The 20,030-nt window shown below is 43.1% G+C and overlaps 1 protein-coding gene across 1 annotated transcript in view; it reads left to right on the forward strand.

Moving 5' to 3' along the window:
* gpc5b (glypican 5b) overlaps positions 1-14,728 on the forward strand; it is a 95,879-nt gene extending 81,151 nt beyond the window's left edge. Inside the window, exon 9 of the mRNA XM_036978156.2 lies at positions 12,847-14,728. Within this exon, the coding sequence (XP_036834051.1) occupies positions 12,847-13,046 (200 nt within the window). The 3' untranslated portion in view covers positions 13,047-14,728. The remainder of the gene's footprint in view (positions 1-12,846) is intronic.
* The last annotated feature ends 5,302 nt before the right edge of the window (positions 14,729-20,030 follow it).

Genomic DNA, 20,030 nt, shown 5'->3' on the forward strand with positions numbered 1-20,030 from the left:
CAATATCAAAGGAATATTTTCTTTACTTAGAAAATGATTGGAGTCAAGACGGATAGCCAGCCCCTGGTCTGTTTGGATGAGGTTTTCACTCCGAGGCTGGGATCAAATCTTTCTCTTTTTCTTCTGGAATCTTTTAGGATTCTAAATTGATTTTCTCATCTCAAATAAACAAGAGTTCCTTTGCTGAGACAGGTCCGCCCTTTTGCAATGTCAATAATGGTAATGTAATTAGGACCAGAGACGGAAGAGAAAGCGAAACTTCCCACTCCCTAATTTTTTGGGGTTCATATACAGTCAATGAACTAAACAGACCAGACCCAGCTGCTAATGCTTTGGTGCCTCTGTTAAGCAGACCGGAACTTACTATTTTTTTTCAATGGTAAACAGGCTGAGTAGGACGTGTTAATTTATCCACCTTCTATGATTTTGACCATCCCAGAGAAATGGAACATATCCTCCCCTCCAGAATTCCCAAAATGCACTGCTCCGGGAGAGGAATGATCTGGGATTTTCCTGGGACAATCTCTGTTGCTATGGATACAAGGTGGTCCGTGGTCTCCAGGGTCTCGTTCAAGGACAACACAACAAAGAGAACACAAACGGAAGCAAATAGTCAACCATTCTTAAACAGTCACAACTCTCATAACCTACAATATCTGACCCAATGTCTTCACTAGCCTTGTTTCAGAAAACATCTTTCACTTACATGGCTTACCTCAGTGACACTGTGAGGAACAAGACCTCACTATGGGGGAGTTGTGGGAACATATACTTTTTTTGTTTTTCATCTAGCAATTGAACAGTTATTTTAAACTTAATGGTAAAATATTGATGTGTACATTTCATTTAATTAGAGTTTTGATTGATTGAGAAATGATTGATGTCCTATTGATTAGCAGGCAAAATGTTTATTTTAGTCTAAAAAATATGTCGATATATTTTACATTACCTTAGTCTATCCTCTACTGTCACTCTCTCTCCTTGATAGAATAATGCAAGGTTAGGATACCACACTCTAGACGAGCGCTTTCGGTCTGGTCTTTCATATTTAATGTGAGTGTGTTTCTAATGTTGTTGTCTCGGATCCCTTTCATGCAACTCCCTCTCTCAAAGTTTAAATTGAGATGGAAATGTCTGCTTATGAAGGCAGCTGAGGAAATGAACGCATTGCATGGCCTATTAGTCTTCCACGGTGACGTGAGGCTGAGGCTGGTCCGTTGCGTTGTGGCGGCCGTAAAATTAAAATAACACGCCCAGGCAAATGTACAATTCCTGACAAATGAGATTCTTCGCCACGCAAAAGATGCTGATGTGTATCCCCGTTTTGATTGGCCGTTATTTGCCACCATTCACAGAAAGTTTGAGGATTTACTATGCATGGAATAAAATACACATACTGTAACCCTGGTTATTACAATGGGAGGAGGAACATAGGAACTCTGCTTGACTAAACACATCAGAGCAGTCAGACATAAGCCTCACCTTGTTCGCAAAGCATGGTCGTTGACATATTTGAACCCCTTCCTCATAAATACAGTACATAGAGCTGAGGTTCCCAGTAACAACGCCCCTTGTGCACAATCAATTTTCTGGTGAGCAGCGCACTGTCTGCACATTTGGCAAAGCAGATCAATCGTAGTTTAGAAAGACAGTTTCTCTTTCTCTGTGTGTTGCCATGCATACATCTGCTACGGAGTGCAGCAGCAGCCATTTTGTGCTCCCTCTGGTCTTCCAGGCAGATCCCATGGATAAAGGGGAAGGCCAGGGGAAATTAAAGTGCTTAGCTGATAATATCCGTGGCGGCGTTGGCCCCAGGGGAGAGATGGAGAGCAGCTGAGCTAGGCAGAGTAGAACATAGCAGACCCCTGGCCCAGTGCTGTGTGCACACTGTTCACATTCAGGGTCAGTGGGGCTGGGTCTGTTTGTCACTGCCAACACCAGTGTTCCTCTGGCTCTTTTAGTCCTGTTTTAACACAGTGTAAATGTACTGGCTGGACAGTGGCTGCAGCTCTGGTTCTGTTGCCTTCCAGTGAAATCTGCATTGGATTTCAGTTTTTATGAGAGTACTTATAATATGATTGTTACTGTGATCTAAGCGCCCCTAAAACTTCGCTGTGATTGGATTTAATGATATGTATGTATTGTGAACAAGCTTGTTGTATAATTCAATCAGTCCTTCCTTAAACCAGTTACTCTCTCCCTCTATTCCCTATGGGCTGATCATTGTTTATGTGGCACGGTGACAGAACAGGGCATTTCCTTGTATTAGATTGCTCCCTATGCCATGACTACACGATCTCATTACAAATCAAATCAAATGTTTATTTGTCACATGATTCGTAAACAACAGGTGTAGACTAACAGTGAAATGTTTACTTACGGGGTCCTTCCCAACAATGCAGAGAAAAAAAAGGGAAATAGTGGAAAACATTGTATATTTTAAAAATAACACAAGGAATAAATAGAAAAATAAATCCACAATGAGTAATGATAACTTGTCTATATACAGGTGTACCAGTACTGAGTCGATGTGCAGGGGTACGAGGTAATTGAGGTAGATGTGTACATATAGGTAGGGATAAAGTGACTAGGCAACAGGATTAATAGTAACAGCAGTGAACTGTTAGCGCAAGAAGGGTCAATGCAGATATTCCGGGTAGCTATTGGTGAACTATTTAACTACCTATTTAACAGTCTTATAGCTTGGGGGGGGGGGGGGGGGGGGGGGGGGTAGAAGATGTTCAGGGTCCTGTTTGTTCCAAACTTGGTGTATTTGTACCACTTGCCATGCGGTAGTAGAGAGAACAATCTATGACTTGGGTGGCAATGGGGTCTTTGATAATTTTGAGGGTCTTCTTTTGGCACCGCCTGGTATACGTTTATCTCTCAGTAACTATGGCATTGGGCTCCTGACATGCATAGGACGTAGGCTACAGTAGATGAGCTAGGAGCTTTTCTTCATCCCTGGGTGAGGCTTTGACATTCATGCCTGGAGCGAAATGCGGCCTAAACCTCAAACCTTGTTCCAACAAAACAACCCGGTTTGCAGTTATTTGAAGTTGATCATGAAAATGTTCCACATGTCATGTACAAGTGACAGATTACAATATGACTTGTACCGAAGTAATTATGCTACAGTATGGCAATATACCATATACAGTATCTCTTTCTGATGGATGACTGACAATATGATGCTTTTTCACAAGTCTTTGGATAGTAATACGTTTGTAATTAAAAGTAATGGTGTGTGTGTGTGTGGTGGTAAACAGCTTGTCGCTGGGTTGAATGTGCCGGGTGTAGTGTCTAATTGAGTGCAGAGTCAGTAATGCATTGTCTATGGCACCCCAGGGGTGGGAAATAACCCTCATTAAAGAATGAGAGATTCACTGTGCTCTCTCACTGTTACTACTCATCTAGAATGGATCCTTCTGCCCACACACTGGATAGATGCATATGATCCAAACCATATTTAAGATATACTGACACAGACATTTCAAAAGGATTTCTATCAATTGTACAAATTTGTTTGTGCAACATATGAGTGGAAGATGGGTTGGTGGTGAGGATTTTAGCTGAGATTCATGTTGAAGTTTTTAGTGATGCAAGAGTGGGTCAATATGGCCTTTCTTAATTGGGAATGATGCTCATTGTAAACCATGGAACGGTATCAAACATACAGTATATGGAAACAACATACTTACCTTTTTCTCCCCAATTTCATGATATCCAATTGGTAGTTAGTCTTGTCCCATCGCTGCAACTCCCATACGGACTCGGGAGAGGTGAAGGTCGAGAGCCATGCAGTCTCCGAAATACGACCCCGCCAAGCCGCACTGCTTTTTGACACACTGATTGCTTAACCCGGAGGCCAGCCGCACCAATGTGGCTACCGACGTCAGCTTGCAGGCACCCGGCATGCCACAAGGAGTTGCTAGGGTGCGATGGGACAAGGAAATCCCACCCGGCCAAATCCTCCCCTAACCCGAATGACGCTGGGCCAATTGTGCGCCGCCTCATGGGTCTCCCAGTCATGGCCAGCTGCGACAGCCTGGGATCGAACCCGGGTCTGTAGTGACGTCTCAAGTGCTGCGATGCAGTGCCTAGACCGCTGCGCCTCTCGGGAGGCGGAAACAGCATGTTTCACTCCGTTCCATTAATTCCATTCCAGTCATTACAATGAGACCGTCCTCCTAAAGCTCCTCCCACCAGCCTCTTCTGATAATTGTATACTGTTGTAGTTCAGTTTTCCCATTATGGTATGGTGAATAGAGCACTGAATGTGTTTATACAACAGCTAGTGAGGATTATATAAATTAAGCCAGTGGCCAGTGTTTCACCTTGATGAAGGTGAATCATCAGGAGAGAAATTAATATAATTTGTTTGATAAAGATATGCTGTGGTTAGAGGCTAGAATAATAAGGCCTATAATGAGACTGGCTCCTTTCTCTGACTCCATACTCAATCTGTAACTCTATGCGATTGTTCAGCTCTGGAGCCTGATAAATAGTTGCTGAGGGTGAAATCTGCAGCTCGGTGTAACACAACCCTTCCCTACACTGCCAGTGTGTGTGTGTGTGCGTGTCTGTGCATGTGTCAGATGTGGTGTGAGAGAAAGATGGAGAGCGAAACAGGTTGATCCTGACCATGCAATGTACGTTTGGGTCCATACAGTATGTATGTATGGATGAGTGTGGTTGTAGGCTACGTGGCTTCAATTTTCCTTTGTCTGTTTGTGTGGCTCTATTTCATTGCTGGGCTGTGTGAATGAATGTATATTGTTTTACAGCCAATTAAACCTAAGCACAGGCAGACATGGGAAGGGAAATTGGCTCATTTTAAGGTCAAACACCTGTGTTCACCTAGTGGGGAGGGAGGATATACACACCTCACCTCACCTGGCAGCCTTGTTTTGATATACGTTTGTCTGGTTATCGGTGTTGAAGTAAAGGTGTGATAGAGATTGTAATTGATATTGATTGATGTACTAGAGGTCGGACTCTGTGCCAAAGCTCCATCACATTGTTGCTGACAATATTTATAACCCTACTGACAGGACAGTCAGGGAAGATGGGTAATGTACTGTCTGCCTCTACGTTTAACACAGTGACAGTGATGAACATGCCCACTCTTTTTTTGTATTTGCATGTACCTCTACAAAATGTTAAACATTATTTAATTCTGCCACATCGTTTTTACATCAGCATTGTGTGTGTGTTTACACCTGGACTGTGAAGAGGAATGTGTGTTAGTTACAGTTAAATTGCTAGGTTTATCCAGTGCCGTGGGCTAATATGGATTTCCTGTTCCCTGAGTTTCTCTGTCTCTGTCTGTGGATCATCATCATCATCATTACCAGGAAAAGCACTGCTGTAGTACTGTAGGTTTTAAGATTGGCCAGTGGAGATGCCTCTCAGCCACAGACTACTTTCCCAGCAGCAACCCATACTTAGCCTATGTCATCTACAGTATACATGAGCACTCAAACAAGTTAATGTGCTATCATACAAATGTACGCTTTAGCATAATCTTTTTCCATCTTAAATAGCCTCCCAAACTCCTCCAAGGTAGTTTTCCTGGTGAGACAGTCGTGTGATCACTAGAGAGATATACTGTTTCAGATAGAGAGAGAAAGATACTGTACTGAAAGGCTGAGAGAGAAGCAGTTCTGTAGTGTCTGCCAGTCTAGTCCAATTGTGTACAATCAGTATAGTCTCTGCCTCAGGTCTTTTTGTGTGCAGCCAGTCCTCTCTAAGGGATATTGGCCAAGGTAATGAAAGGCTCATTACTGATTCAGCTGGAAATACAGGGATACCTTTACCCCCCTGCCCCCCTCCAACCCCACTCAAGGTCACATCACATCAATGGGTAAATGTGTGTGTGTCTGTTCTCTTCTATTGTCTGTATATCTGGTACAGCCTCAACTATGTAGATGGTAATATTTGATGTAATGAGAGAATCTCTAGGACTGTACACTATGTGCAATCTGAGTGTTAGTACCGCTTCTAAGAATCTCAGGAATGCCATATCTGAATATTCCATGTGTTGAGTGGTTGAGTTATGTCTGTCTATGTCTAACAAGTCTATGGAAAACGCCTTGCTTCTCTCACACTGTCTTTCATCCCTTCACAGTCCACACCTCAATCCTCCCTCATATCCATCAGCTGTCACAGACATGGCACAAAGGATGCTCCCTTACCGGTACCACATATGTCTCTGGCAGGAGCTCATACCACTGTTTGCATGTGTCACACAGTGAAACCCCAGCCCGTATCTTATGTCCTGGTATGTGTATGTGCGTATGGATAATTATAAGACTGGTGGTTTCCACATAAAGGGCCGCCAGACTGCATCAGCATGGTAAACTATAATTAAGGTGACCTCACCTCAGCCAATCTGAATCCTGCCTGTGTTCTAGCCCTGACATGCTGCATCTCCTGTTTGTTGTCACGGGCCATCTCCAAGACACACCTGTCCAGCATACAGTCACACAGCACAGTACTGGGTGAATTCCCCCACTAGCTGTCACTGAAGGTGAGAAAATGGGGCGTCCACCCCTCTCCTCCTGTGTGGGTGTTGACAGTGGGGCTTGACTGCTGCTCCTCCCCTGGGTTGGAGCAGGCTAATGACTGACTGGCCTGATGCCTCTGGCCTTGGGGGAGTGTGTGTGTGTCTCAATTCCCCATGTCTGATCTCACAACGTCCCGACCCACCTACCGACGGGACGTTGTCACATGTTCCAACCGCCATGGTGACTGTTGCCTTGTAATAGTGTGACACTGAAGCGCCACGCTCTCGCTCAGATGGTTAGGAGTGGCACACACACCACACGTCCGTACTTTGTTTTAATGACATTCCTGCCCTGCCAAATCTCTTGTTTTTTGGCCATTTGACATATTTATGATTCCTGCTTTGTCAAAAAGCTGAGTGTTACACAACTGTTACTGTATCCAAAACAAGGGCAGTCCAGGTGAAACTGGCTGATTAGAGTACATATTTCCATTCAGCCAAAGACCACGAGCAATGGCCTGTAGGGATAAAATGAGCTCATCAGTCATGAGAAGATTGTGACAAACAGAAATCCTGATGGAGCATGGTGTTCCTCCTCTCATGAACATGTCAGTGTGAGAGAGGAAGCCAGGCAGAGGCAGGGAGGCAAGCATCTGCAGCTGGGTCTGAGATCTCCTCCATATTTCACCCTGTCTGGCTCCGCTCGCTGGGCGAATTCCTCTGGGTTGTCACGGCGATGTCTCCCGGCTGGGTGATTTATTTCCCCTCATCATGCTCGAGAGCCCCTGCTGTTGCCCATTGCAAACCCCTTGCATATGCCAACCCCCACGACGCCCAAGCTGAAAGCAGGCAGAGCTGAGGGACTCTTTCCCCAGCCCAGATCTGTAGGACCTGACGTCTCTATCAGACACGTAGTCTGGCCACAATTCAGGATGCATACATCAAACCTGGCAGTGTCTCACTACTAACCCATCACACTGTGTAACAGCCTTTTCATAGTAACTGGGACATATTCATTCCTATACAGTACACCCTCAAATTACACACATTACCATAAAAAATTCATATTCATAGCTTTTTGTTTTCCTTTAATATTTTAAGTAGAAATTGTGGGCCAATATTGAATGTTATATTCAATGAAGTGCCCTTTTAATATAGATCACATTGAGAATTCAATAAATCCAGATTTTTTTTTACATTAATAAAGACTTGCTAAAGTGCCAAGATTCAGCATTTTGACATCATTTTCTGGTTTTGCGGTGGACAACTGAGCGGGTCGAGTATATAACGCGTCAACCCTGTTACCCATAGATAAACAGTCTGGAATGTTTTAACAATAATGCAACATTTGTGAAGCTTGCATTCAATTGCCACTCCCTGTTGCACACTAAAAGCTTCCATTTCCCCTGTCACAATGGGATTTATGGGAAGATTTAAGATGAAATCGTCAACTCCGTTACGTTCACATCTCATATTCACTGTATACATGGACATAGACACAGGCGTGGGCACATACTGTATGCAGACTTTTTTTTAGAGCAATTCCTGATATTATCCCTATGGACCTCGTCACTGAAGATTTCTGGAAATGTCAACGTCATACACACACACACAAACACACACACGCACACATTAACCTCTTCTTTGGAAAGGTTAAATGGGCTTATTAGCATGGGGACTCTGGGCATTGCTCATCACTCACCAACTGGCTGTGTGTCTCCACTCTATCCCCAGTGACATGTTCTGGGGCTGCTAGGGCAGTTTGGCATTTATTAAGATGACTCATGTGCTGGAGGCGGCTCTGCAGAGTGGTCACTAGCTGGCACAGCCACAAAGTCATACAATCCGATTTAACCCTAACCTTAACCACACTGCTAACTGTAATGCCTAACGCTAACCTTAAACCTAAAGCTAATTTTTGTTTTCATAAAATTTTACGATACAGACAATTTTGTACTTTGTAGCTGGCCCATCTAGCGGAAACCACTCAGTTCTGCCTCCAGGGCAAGACTCATGACAATAAACGTCAACCTGCGTTGCTAGGAGACAGCAGTGCTGTAGGGCATGTAGACGGGTAGACACGAGCCTTAGTGCCCCATTACCACCAGCTCTACTGCTCTACCACTATCCACTGTCATGTCCTCCTCCCTAAACTGTCTCAATTACCCCTGACCTCTAAACACACACACACACATGCAAGCATACACCCTCACACCTCTACATATGCATGTGGACACACAAACACACATACAGAGTTGTATGTTTGTGCTGCTTGTCCCAGTGCAGATTGAATGAGAATGAGCCTGACTCTCCAGAGAATATAAGTTTCCTCACAGCCAGTGACTGAGATGGCATGAAATCCAGGAAGCAGAGTGACTAAACATTCTGGCGCTATTAAATCATCTGTTGAGGACCCACACTGATTTTCTCATGCACAGATTTACATTCACCAAGACGTCTGTAAACATTCAGGCAAACACATTGGGATGTGCACATCCTGCCAATACAATTGCTAAAGTCAATAGGCCTATGGGGGCTGTTTGTTCATCTCCGATAATGATTTTGTAATGATCATATACAGCTCACCTCATTGCAATGGGAGATAAAGAGCTCCTTTGTCTATTGTAGCAAGAGTACAATGGCCATTGTGATAGGACGTGTCTGTTGTGCTCTGTTTCTCCCCTCGGCTGTCCGTGATGCCTTTACTGTCTTAATCCACTCATTTAGCTCAGCCAACACTCCTGGGAGCAGGAAGAGGTTTTGTCAGGGAGTGAAATGCATGCCAGCCAACACCAGTACGTCACCACACGTACAGTGCCTTGCGAAAGTATTCGGCCCCCTTGAACTTTGCGACCTTTTGCCACATTTCAGGCTTCAAACATAAAGATATATTGTATTTTTTTGTGAAGAATCAACAACAAGTGGGACACAATCATGAAGTGGAACGACATTTATTGGATATTTCAAACTTTTTTAACAAATCAAAAACTGAAAAATTGGGCGTGCAAAATTATTCAGCCCCTTTACTTTCAGTGCAGCAAACTCTCTCCAGAAGTTCAGTGAGGATCTCTGAATGATCCAATGTTGACCTAAATGACTAATGATGATAAATACAATCCACCTGTGTGTAATCAAGTCTCCGTATAAATGCACCTACACTGTGATAGTCTCAGAGGTCTGTCAAAAGCGCAGAGAGCATCATGAAGAACAAGGAACACACCAGGCAGGTCCGAGATACTGCTGTGAAGAAGTTTAAAGCCGGATTTGGATACAAAAAGATTTCCCAAGCTTTAAACATCCCAAGGAGCACTGTGCAAGCAATAAAATTGAAATGGAAGGAGTATCAGACCACTGCAAATCTACCAAGACCTGGCCGTCCCTCTAAACTTTCAGCTCATACAAGGAGAAGACTGATCAGAGATGCAGCCAAGAGGCCCATGATCACTCTGGATGAACTGCAGAGATCTACAGCTGAGGTGGGAGACTCTGTCCATAGCACAACAATCAGTCGTATATTGCACAAATCTGGCCTTTATGGAAGAGTGGCAAGAAGAAAGCCATTTCTTAAAGATATCCATAAAAAGTGTTGTTTAAAGTTTGCCACAAGCCACCTGGGAGACACACCAAACATGTGGAAGAAGGTGCTCTGGTCAGATGAAACAAAAATTGAACTTTTTGGCAACAATGCAAAACGTTATGTTTGGCGTAAAGGCAACACAGCTGAACACACCATCCCCACTGTCAAACATGGTGGTGGCAGCATCATGGTTTGGGCCTGCTTTTCTTCAGCAGGGACAGGGAAGATGGTTAAAATTGATGGGAAGATGGATGGAGCCAAATACAGGACCATTCTGGAAGAAAACCTGATGGAGTCTGCAAAAGACCTGAGACTGGGACGGAGATTTGTCTTCCAACAAGACAATGATCCAAAACATAAAGCAAAATCTACAATGGAATGGTTCAAAAATTAACATATCCAGGTGTTAGAATGGCCAAGTCAAAGTCCAGACCTGAATCCAATCGAGAATCTGTGGAAAGAACTGAAAACTGCTGTTCACAAATGCTCTCCATCCAACCTCACTGAGCTCGAGCTGTTTTGCAAGGAGGAATGGGAAAAAATGTCAGTCTCTCGATGTGCAAAACTGATAGAGACATACCCCAAGCGACTTCCAGCTGTAATCGCAGCAAAAGGTTGCGCTACAAAGTATTAACTTAAGGGGGCTGAATAATTTTGCAAGCCCAATTTTTCAGTTTTTGATTTGTTAAAAAAGTTTGAAATATCCAATAAATGTCGTTCCACTTCATGATTGTGTCCCACTTGTTGTTGATTCTTCACAAAAAAATACAGTTTTATATCTTTATGTTTGAAGCCTGAAATGTGGCAAAAGGTTGCAAAGTTCAAGGGGGCCGAATACTTTCGCAAGGCACTGTATACACACACACACATAGTGCCGTTGAGCAGAAGAGGGGCACCTGGAGACATGTGTTGTGTATCTGCTGGAACAACGACTCTCTGAGGACAAACCAAGCCTCCAGCCTGCCTGGGCAGGGAGACACACTGATTGATTAAAACTTACCTCACACTCGCGCACACCTGTGTATATGTACAGTACCAGTCAAAAGTTTGGACACGCCTACTTATTCAAGGGTTTTTCTTTATTTTTACTATTTTCTACATTGTAAAATAATAGTGAAGACATCAAAACTATGAAATAACACATGGAATCATATAGTAACCAAAAAAGTGCAAAATAAATCAAAATATATTTTATATTTGGGATTCTTCAAATAGCCACTCTTTGCCTTGATGACAGCTTTGCACACTCTTGGCATTCTCTCAACCAGCTTCATGAGGTAGTCACCTGGAATGCATTTCAATTAACAGGTGTGCCTTGTTAATTTGTGGAATTTATTTCCTCCTTGATGCGTTTGAGCCAATCAGTTGTTTTGTGACAAGGTAGGGGTGGTATACAGAAGATAGGGCTATTCGGTAAAATACCAAGTCCATATTATGACAAGAACAGCTCAAGTAAGCAAAGAGAAATGACAGTCCACCATTACTTTAAGACAGGAAGGTGAGTCAATGCGGAATTTTCAAGTGCAGTCGCAAAAAAACATCAAGCGCTATGATGAAACTGGCTCTCATGAGGACCGCCACAGGAAAGAAAGACCCGGAGTTACTTCTGCTGCAGAGGATAAGTTCATTAGTTACCAGCCTCAGAAATTGCAGCCCAAGTAAATGTTTCACAGAGTTCAAGTAACAGACACATCTCAACATCAACTGTTCAGAGGAGACTGCATGAATCAGGCCTTCATGGTCGGATTGCTGCAAAGAAACCACTACTAAAGGACAACAATAAGAAGAGACTTGCTTGGGCCAAGAAACACAAGCAATGGACATTTAGGTGGAAATCTGTCTCTTGGTCTGATGAGTCCAACTTTGAGATTTTTGTTTCCAACCGCCGTGTCTTTGAGAGACGCAGAGTAGGTGTACACATGATATGCATATGTTGTGGTTCCCCCCGTGAAGCATGGAGGAGGTGTGATGGTGTGGGGGTGCTTTGCTGGTGAGTGTGCAAAGCTGTCTTCAAGGAAACGGGTGACTACTTTGAAGAATCTCAAATATAAAATATATTTTGATTTAACACTTTGGTTACTACATGATTCCATATGTGTCAATTCATAGTTTGTGTCTTCACTATTATTACACAATGTAGAAAATAATACAAATAAAGAAAAACACTTGCATGAGTTGGCATGTCCAAACCTTTGACTGGTACATTATGTGTATTTGTGGACGGCCATCTGACTAAAAGCAATAGGCCTATGCAAATGAATATCTAAATACTTTGTGTGTGTTCTTGCATACTATACATACACACAGGAGCTTGTATGTCTGTGGATCATTAACTGGCTTTAGCTGTAACTGCTGTCAGGTTCATGTTAACTGTCATTACATTCACTATATACCACTATCAGTCCCGTTACTGTCTCAGTGATTTACTCACCACAGCTCACCCTTGATTTAAAGCTGCGGAGGGTGAAAACCCTGCGAAACTCATGAAACCAAGTAGGGTTCATCTTTGACAGTTGTTCTCACAAATTTACTGTAAACATTCATTTTTGTCTCCTTGTTTTGTGAGTGTATTATCTGTCAGTAGCGAGTTTCAACTGATCTAAGGTTTTGTAGATCTCCTGTAACAGGTTTGTGTGTGTCTGTGTTAGGATACCTCACTCCCTCTGTCTTAATCGTTCTGTCCTCTCTGTCTTTCCCCTTCTACCTCTTTGATGTGACAGTAATAGCTCTATCTGGTATCTCTCTCTGTTTCCCTCCCCAGATGAGAATGAGAGAGTGGACGTGGCCACTGCTGGGGTTCCACTGGGGAAGAGCCCAGGAGCCAGGGAGCCCCCACACCAGGTCCCTACCATTCAACCCCCTCCACAGGTAGCTGTGAAAGCTGTGGGCCACACCCCAACACACCACCCAGCTATCACCATCACCCTCATCACCCTTCTGTTTGCCTTGGGGTTACCATGACACCAACTCTGAGACCCCCTTCCCCTCCACTGATGATGCCACTGAGCACTGGAGAGAGGTGGTGAGCATTCACAAGAGGGAAAAGCCAGAAGAGGAGGATGAGAAGGAGGACAAGAAGAGGTGCTCGCCAGCCAACCTGCGGCTTTTCCCCAGCTGCTCTCTGTTAGTTGGCGGGAGCTGGACTGCATGGCTGTGTTTGTGCGATGTAGGATGTCTGCATTTCTCTCTCTCTCCCTTGCTGCCTTTACCTCTGCTTTGTCCTCACTGCCTCCTCCTCTCTGGTTCACTGAACTGCCTGGTCAGTTGACCGTCAGATGTGGTCAGCTATATGTCCCACTACTCGCTTGGTTCTCCTGTGGTCCCTAGGTTTAGGTCATGAACAGTAAAGTTCAGAAACAGTGCTGAACTTAAGAATGTAATCAGGCCCAACACAGACATCTCTCCTCACCTGTTCACACCCAAAGCCAACTGCCATGTTCTCTGGGCTCTCTCTATTTGTTACTTAGTTTGCGTTTGATTATGCCTTCTGTCAATAGTCATCGAGCACATTGTACATGTTTTATATGGTCCCATGTGGGACTTTGATTGTGTATTTGTTTGTTTGTGTGCCTTTATTTACCTATACTTATGTCTACATGGGGGTTTCTTTACCATATCATTGACTGTAACAACATATAATGGCTTGTACAGTACTAGAACTGATCTATTGGACAAATGTAAATACACATTTATGTAAATATACAGTTTGTACTGTATAAGGATAGGATAACAAGGGCTTGATTGGAGTTGTTGCTGTGGAAATAGAGGAATAATAGGTTTTTGGATGCCTTTTATATAAACTTCACCAAATTATTTTGCCCGTATGTTTTGATGGGCACCAAGCCCGACCCTCAACATATGTTCCCACACACTGACATCCTAGTTAACATGCATCCATTGCACAAAGATCACCTCCTATTATAATGGCAAGTGTATAAATGTATATATTTGAAGTCACACACTATGTTCATCTTTGGTTTTAAATGTTTTACATTTTCTTAGTACAGAAATGGCTAACTTTTTAAAGCTGGAATCCTGAATAGTGACACTGGCACGTCTGTTTGCAGTAACTTCTTTGTTGTTGTAATATCGCAAACAACCAACACAGTTTTTTCCCTCAGACATCAATGCAGCAGAATAGTACTGGATTAGTACCCCCCCCCCCCCCCCCCCCCCCATGAACTCCATGTCTATCCAGGTGGCTTTGAGCTGTTGTCAGGAGACAGAGTGAGTGACAGGTCCAATATTCTGCTATACTGGATAGCAATGCACCCTATGCCTCACCTGTTAGTTCTGAATGCCAGGTCCAGTAATGTACCTCATCATTGCCGCTCCACTCTTTTGAATGTCAATGTTAATTGGCCAATCAGACCTTTTGAAATGAGATCTTGCTTTAGCCTCGTAATTACAGTACCAGACTGATTACCTATGCGCTGATTCCGTGGTAGTGAACCATTCATGTAAACTCGCAAGCCAGGCGGCTTGTGAGGCTAATCTTTCTTTGCAACCCCTTTAAAAGGCCAGAAATGTTCAGAGCCAGGTGAGTGATGACAGGACTGACATATTAGACTGGCCCTTTATCTGAAACGGATGGAGACTTTGTAGACATTGGCATTTTAATAAACATATAACAGTCAACCTGACCATGATGTGCCTGCCACACTGTCTTTCCTCATTTGTCTCTTTGCATTCTCTGACTGAGATTGTGTGAGTTTGCATGAAAGTCTGATTTGTTTTCCTCAACTGTTCAAAGTGTTTGTCGAGGCACTTAGCCAAGCTGTTCCTGAGAAAACTGTTAGTGTGGTAAGGACATGTTTTATTTCAGGTCCAGTCATGCATAGCCAAACCGTCAAGCTGTGAACATTCTTTTCTCATCTGCTATGAGACAGTGTGCTTGCAGTGTTGATATGAATACTAATAAAGGAAGTTGAATATTGTATTGGGTTAGATTTGCTTCTCAAACAAGGATTTTCTACAGTATATTTCCAGATCTGTGCTGGGGATTCTGCATGGCTTTGCCAAACAGTGCATGCCCATGTTGTTTCTGCCACTCTGTGCCTCTTGAGCTAAGCCAGGCTAGGCTACGCAGGGCTAGACTGTGCTGGCTGCCGCTGCTCATTGCCCTCTGGCCCTTCACTGGATTACAGTGATTGGATTGGCAAGGGCTGCGGCCAAACCCCACTAACTGGTGCCAATCACTACCAGTGCCCTACAGGCCCTGCTGGATAATAAATACATCTCTAACTGAATATCAAGTAACCTGTGAGGCAGAGCCCACAACCACAAGGAGAGAGAGACAGAATGCTGGTTTCACAAACTTCCACTATGTCTAAGTGCAACTGAACGTGTTCTGACAAGTCTACAAGGTACCCGAGTTGATCAAATTCACCAAACGCTACAAAGGTTAAAGGTGGAATCCAATCAGACGTACAAACGGTTTAATAAAAAACACACAAAAGCAGAAAAATAGTGAATTGATTTATTCCAACGCTTCATCTCAAGAGGTTAACCTAACATCAGATTTCTACATACAGTAGATGAACAAAGTGCCAGAGCGTCTGTGACACTGTGGGTGGAGCTTGGCCAGGCCAGGCCACATAATTTTGGCTCAACTCCATTAGTCTATTGAATTCAGTTTTCTATCACAAATATTGAATAGGATTTAGCTTGGCCGATGACGGGGTTACCCTTTGTAATGCTGCTATAGTCACATAGTGCTTTGTAATAATGTTCCATTAATAGCAGGGATTCCTCCAGTCAGGGAGAGGCAGGGGTCAGCGGAGCTAGAGGACCAGCTGCTTCTCTCTGCCAGGCCAGCAGCACACAGCAGAGCACAGAGCTATTCCAGGACCTCTCACAATCCAGACAGAGGCAGAGCAGAGCACCATCCAAGGAGCCAGACCCAGAGAGCTGCAGCCCCCTCTACCACCCAGTCCCCTCTACTCCTCAGCTGAGCCCAGCCCCCTCTGACCTAAGCCCTGTCCTCCAGCCCCAAGACTGTCATCACCGCGCTGCAGGAATGCACCACACACACAGAGCCACAGACACACACATAAACACATAGCCAATACAGCACATGTAGATGTGTTGAACCCATGTCTATTTTTGACCATCGTTCTATTTCCCACTCTTTCATCCCTGTGGAGTCTTAAACCTGGGATAAGTGTGTGGGTTGTGCATGTGTACATAGTGGGTTAAGCCTCACAGTTAACCTGTTCATTCAGTTCAATTGGTGTTCATCCATCAAATGTGTTGTTAATTCCGTGTTTTAGCAATGACGGGCTGAGGGGGATGGACTGAGATTAGCAGCCTGCCCTGGGGGACAGTAGAGCATGAGAGGTCATCTGTCACAGAGAAATGGTAAGGAGGGCATAGGGCTTTGGTGGAGATCTCCTAGACTTCTGGGATTCCAATCTGGTCTCGGAGCATTTTGTGTGATATGTTACGTAAGACAGATGGTTACTTAAGGCAAAAACGAAAGTAGAGTGCTTGATCGGGGTGTATGGGTTGACGTATAACGTGAACGGCTAGCAACCTAAAGGCTGAGAGTTCGAATATTACCACAGACTATTTGAGCTAATTAGCAACATTTCAACTACTTACTATTTTTTTTGATACTTTGCAACTACTTAGCATGTTAGCTAACCCTTCCCCTAACCTTGACCTTAACCCTTAGCCTAGCTAAAATTAGCGAGCTAGCTAACGTTAGCCACCTAGCTAAAATTTGTAACATACTGTATCACACGTTTAGAAAATGTTTAACATATCATACGTTTGTCACGGTTTTCTGTATGTGAAGGAGAGTCGGACCAAAATGCAGCGTGTAGATTTCGATCCATGTTTAATAACACAACGTAAACACGAATCAATACAAAAACTACAAAACAATTAACGTAACGAAAACCGAAACAGCCTCATTCTCGTGCTCATAAACACGGACACTAAGGACAATCACCCACAAAACACCCAAAGAATATGGCTGCCTAAATATGGTTCCCAATCAGAGACAACGATAAACACCTGCCTCTGATTGAGAACCACTTCAGACAGCCATAGACTTAACTAGATAACCCTACTAAGCCACAAAACCAATACCTAACAAAACCCCAGGACAAAACACACCACATACAAAAACCCATGCCACACTCTGGCCTGACCAAATAAATGAAGATAAACACAAAATACCTCGACCAGGGCGTGACAACGTTTTGCCAATTTGTAACATAAATCTAATACGAATTTTAATTCCTAGCATATCAAACAAAATGGGTGATGGACATCCACAAATTAATTCATTCAAAACTAACACTTCCTACTAAATGGAGTGTCTCGGATTTACACACAGAATCACACAAAATGGACACCTCATCAGCTGTCCTAACCAGTTGAGAGTTACCAGTATTTTTTTTCATTTAGCAGACACTCTTATCCAGAGTGACTTACTGGAGCAATTAGGGTTAAGCACCTTGGTCAAGGGCACATCAACAGAATTATATATATTTTATTTTACGTAGTCTGCTCGGGAATTCGAACTAGCGATCTTTCAGTTTCTGGCCCAATTCTCTTATCCGTTGGCTACCTGCCTGCCACCTGCCACCAACAGGTGTTGCTAATTTTTTAAAATGCAGCGAGTCAGTTGTTCCTGCGCCACATGCAATTGCTTTGGAGTTGTTAAAATAATGTTTTGATATTTCTGTTTGATAGGATCAATCCATAAATAATCTAAACCTACATGCAACAGTAGGCTTTATCTCTTGCACTTTTTACAAACATTTCACGAGGCTTATTTCACATGACATGGCTAAATACTTATAACCACTAGGCTAATAAATAAACATGTTTTTCTTTCCATTATTTAATTACCTACATCAGGTGATTTCAATGTATATTCAGATTATCAACTCTAAATCGCTTTGGCACAGTAGGTATCAATCAAGTCACTTGCCGATAATGTTGCATACAACGTATACAAAGGCCTATCGTTTTCATCGAACACAATCAAAGTTAGCATAAGCCCTAGATGCCTTCAATTGCCAAATGTATAGGCATGCCCAATGTAGGCATATTTTTCAGCAACGTAATGTTGGGCTCCAAAGGGATACCCAACTAGAGTTGATGTCCGTGCCCTTGCTGAAATCGAATTAGAATAAAATAAAAAATCTGGCGGTTTAAGGAAAGGGGGAAACCTAGTCAGTTGTACAACTGAATGCATTCAACTGAAATGTGTCTTCTGTATTCAACCCAACCCTCTGAATCAGAGAGGTGCGGGGGGCTGCCCAACATCCACAGCGCCCGGGGAACAGTGGGTTAACTGCCTTGCTCAGGGGCAGAATGACAGATTTTTACCTTGTCAGCTCAGAAAGTCGATCCAGCAACCTTTCGGTTACTGGCCCAACGCTCTAACCACTAAGCTGGAGATATCAGTTTTTTTTGTGTGCATTGGATGCATCTCAAATCACTGAATCCACCGATGTGACCGACCTAGAGTTGTGTTTGTCAGACCATGACACATCCTGAAAATCAGCCTTCTCACAAAATCGTCTGTAGCGTCCGAATGGTTTGCATCCGAAAGATGAGACTCCTGCGAACCCTATAGTGTTTTCATTTGCTCTACGACCCCCCACATGCGTCTTGGGACTCGTCTGAAGTTAGTACAGCCGATCTGCCAACTTCTGTCCAGCATCCAAACAGTTTGGGCTACACAATAATATAACACCTATGTGGAAAGGTGAGACTCAGGAACACGTACATGTGTTGCTCTACGACTCCCACAGGCCCCACAAGACTCGTCTAGCTAGAATTTTTTATGTTTTGCAAATTTGTAACATATACGTTTTGCAAATTCGTAACATATTGTACGCTTTGTAAATATCATACGAAATGTAATTCGTAACATATCATGCAAAATGGATGATGGACATCCACAAATGAATACAAACCATATGAAACATAACATATAATAGGGGAGAGCTGGGGCGAAAGTAACAAGCCCTTTTCTCAGATAATTCAGAAGCTAGAATGAGGCAGTGAAGTTCCTAATGTGGTGTAGCGATGTAGGTTTCAACTATCATGCTAGCTAGTCTTGAGTGTTAGCCTGGGAGAAATTACAGAAGAGACGGGTGGGATGAGAGCAACACAATGTAAACTGTCGTAAGACAAAATATTGTGGTTGCACACCATTGTGATGTTGACACATGGTTTATTTTCATAAATGTTGAACCTATAGCATTAATTATTCAAATCAACACAAACATGAAATTATGGCTGATAGTACAAGCAAAGCATTAGAAACCAGAAACATGGAGATAAGAGCGATGTTGTGCACTTCTCGCCAGCTGTTACTCCCGCCCTGCCATAATTCTGTTCTCAAGCCTATTTAATTTAAACAAATTTACCCTAATGAAATTGAATTACAGTTGCTAATGATGGAGGACATATAAACTGTAAGTTCTTTGTCATAAAATATGGTGTCTCTAGCTCTGTTTCAGCAACATTTAAGGTTTTAAATGACATCCACTGTGCTCTTGATAAGAAGTTACATTGTGTGTCTGTCTTTATTGATTTGTCGAAGGCTTTTGCCACCGTGGACCATGCTGTGTTAGTGCAAAGGTTAAAATGTTGTGGAATTACTGGTCATGCTCTAGATTGGTTTATAAATTACCTATCAAATCGTGTAATGGCGGATGGTTGTACATCTGAGTCCTTAGAGGTGTGCTCAGGTGTTCTGCAAGGTTCTATTTGGGGCCCACTGTTGTTCATTTTGTATATCAACAACATTAGGGATCTTATTGAAACAGCGGATGTTCATTTTTTGCAGATGATACTGTTCTTTAATCAAGTGGTAGTAGTTTATCTTTAGCTTTTGAAAATGCCCAAAGAGCATTTAACATCATACAACATAATCTGTATGATTTAAAGCTGGTTCTAAATTCGGTAAAACTAAAT

The sequence above is a fragment of the Oncorhynchus mykiss genome, chromosome 5 (genome assembly GCF_057628025.1).
Source record: "Oncorhynchus mykiss isolate SJ-2025 chromosome 5, ASM5762802v1, whole genome shotgun sequence".
NCBI lineage: Eukaryota > Metazoa > Chordata > Actinopteri > Salmoniformes > Salmonidae > Oncorhynchus > Oncorhynchus mykiss.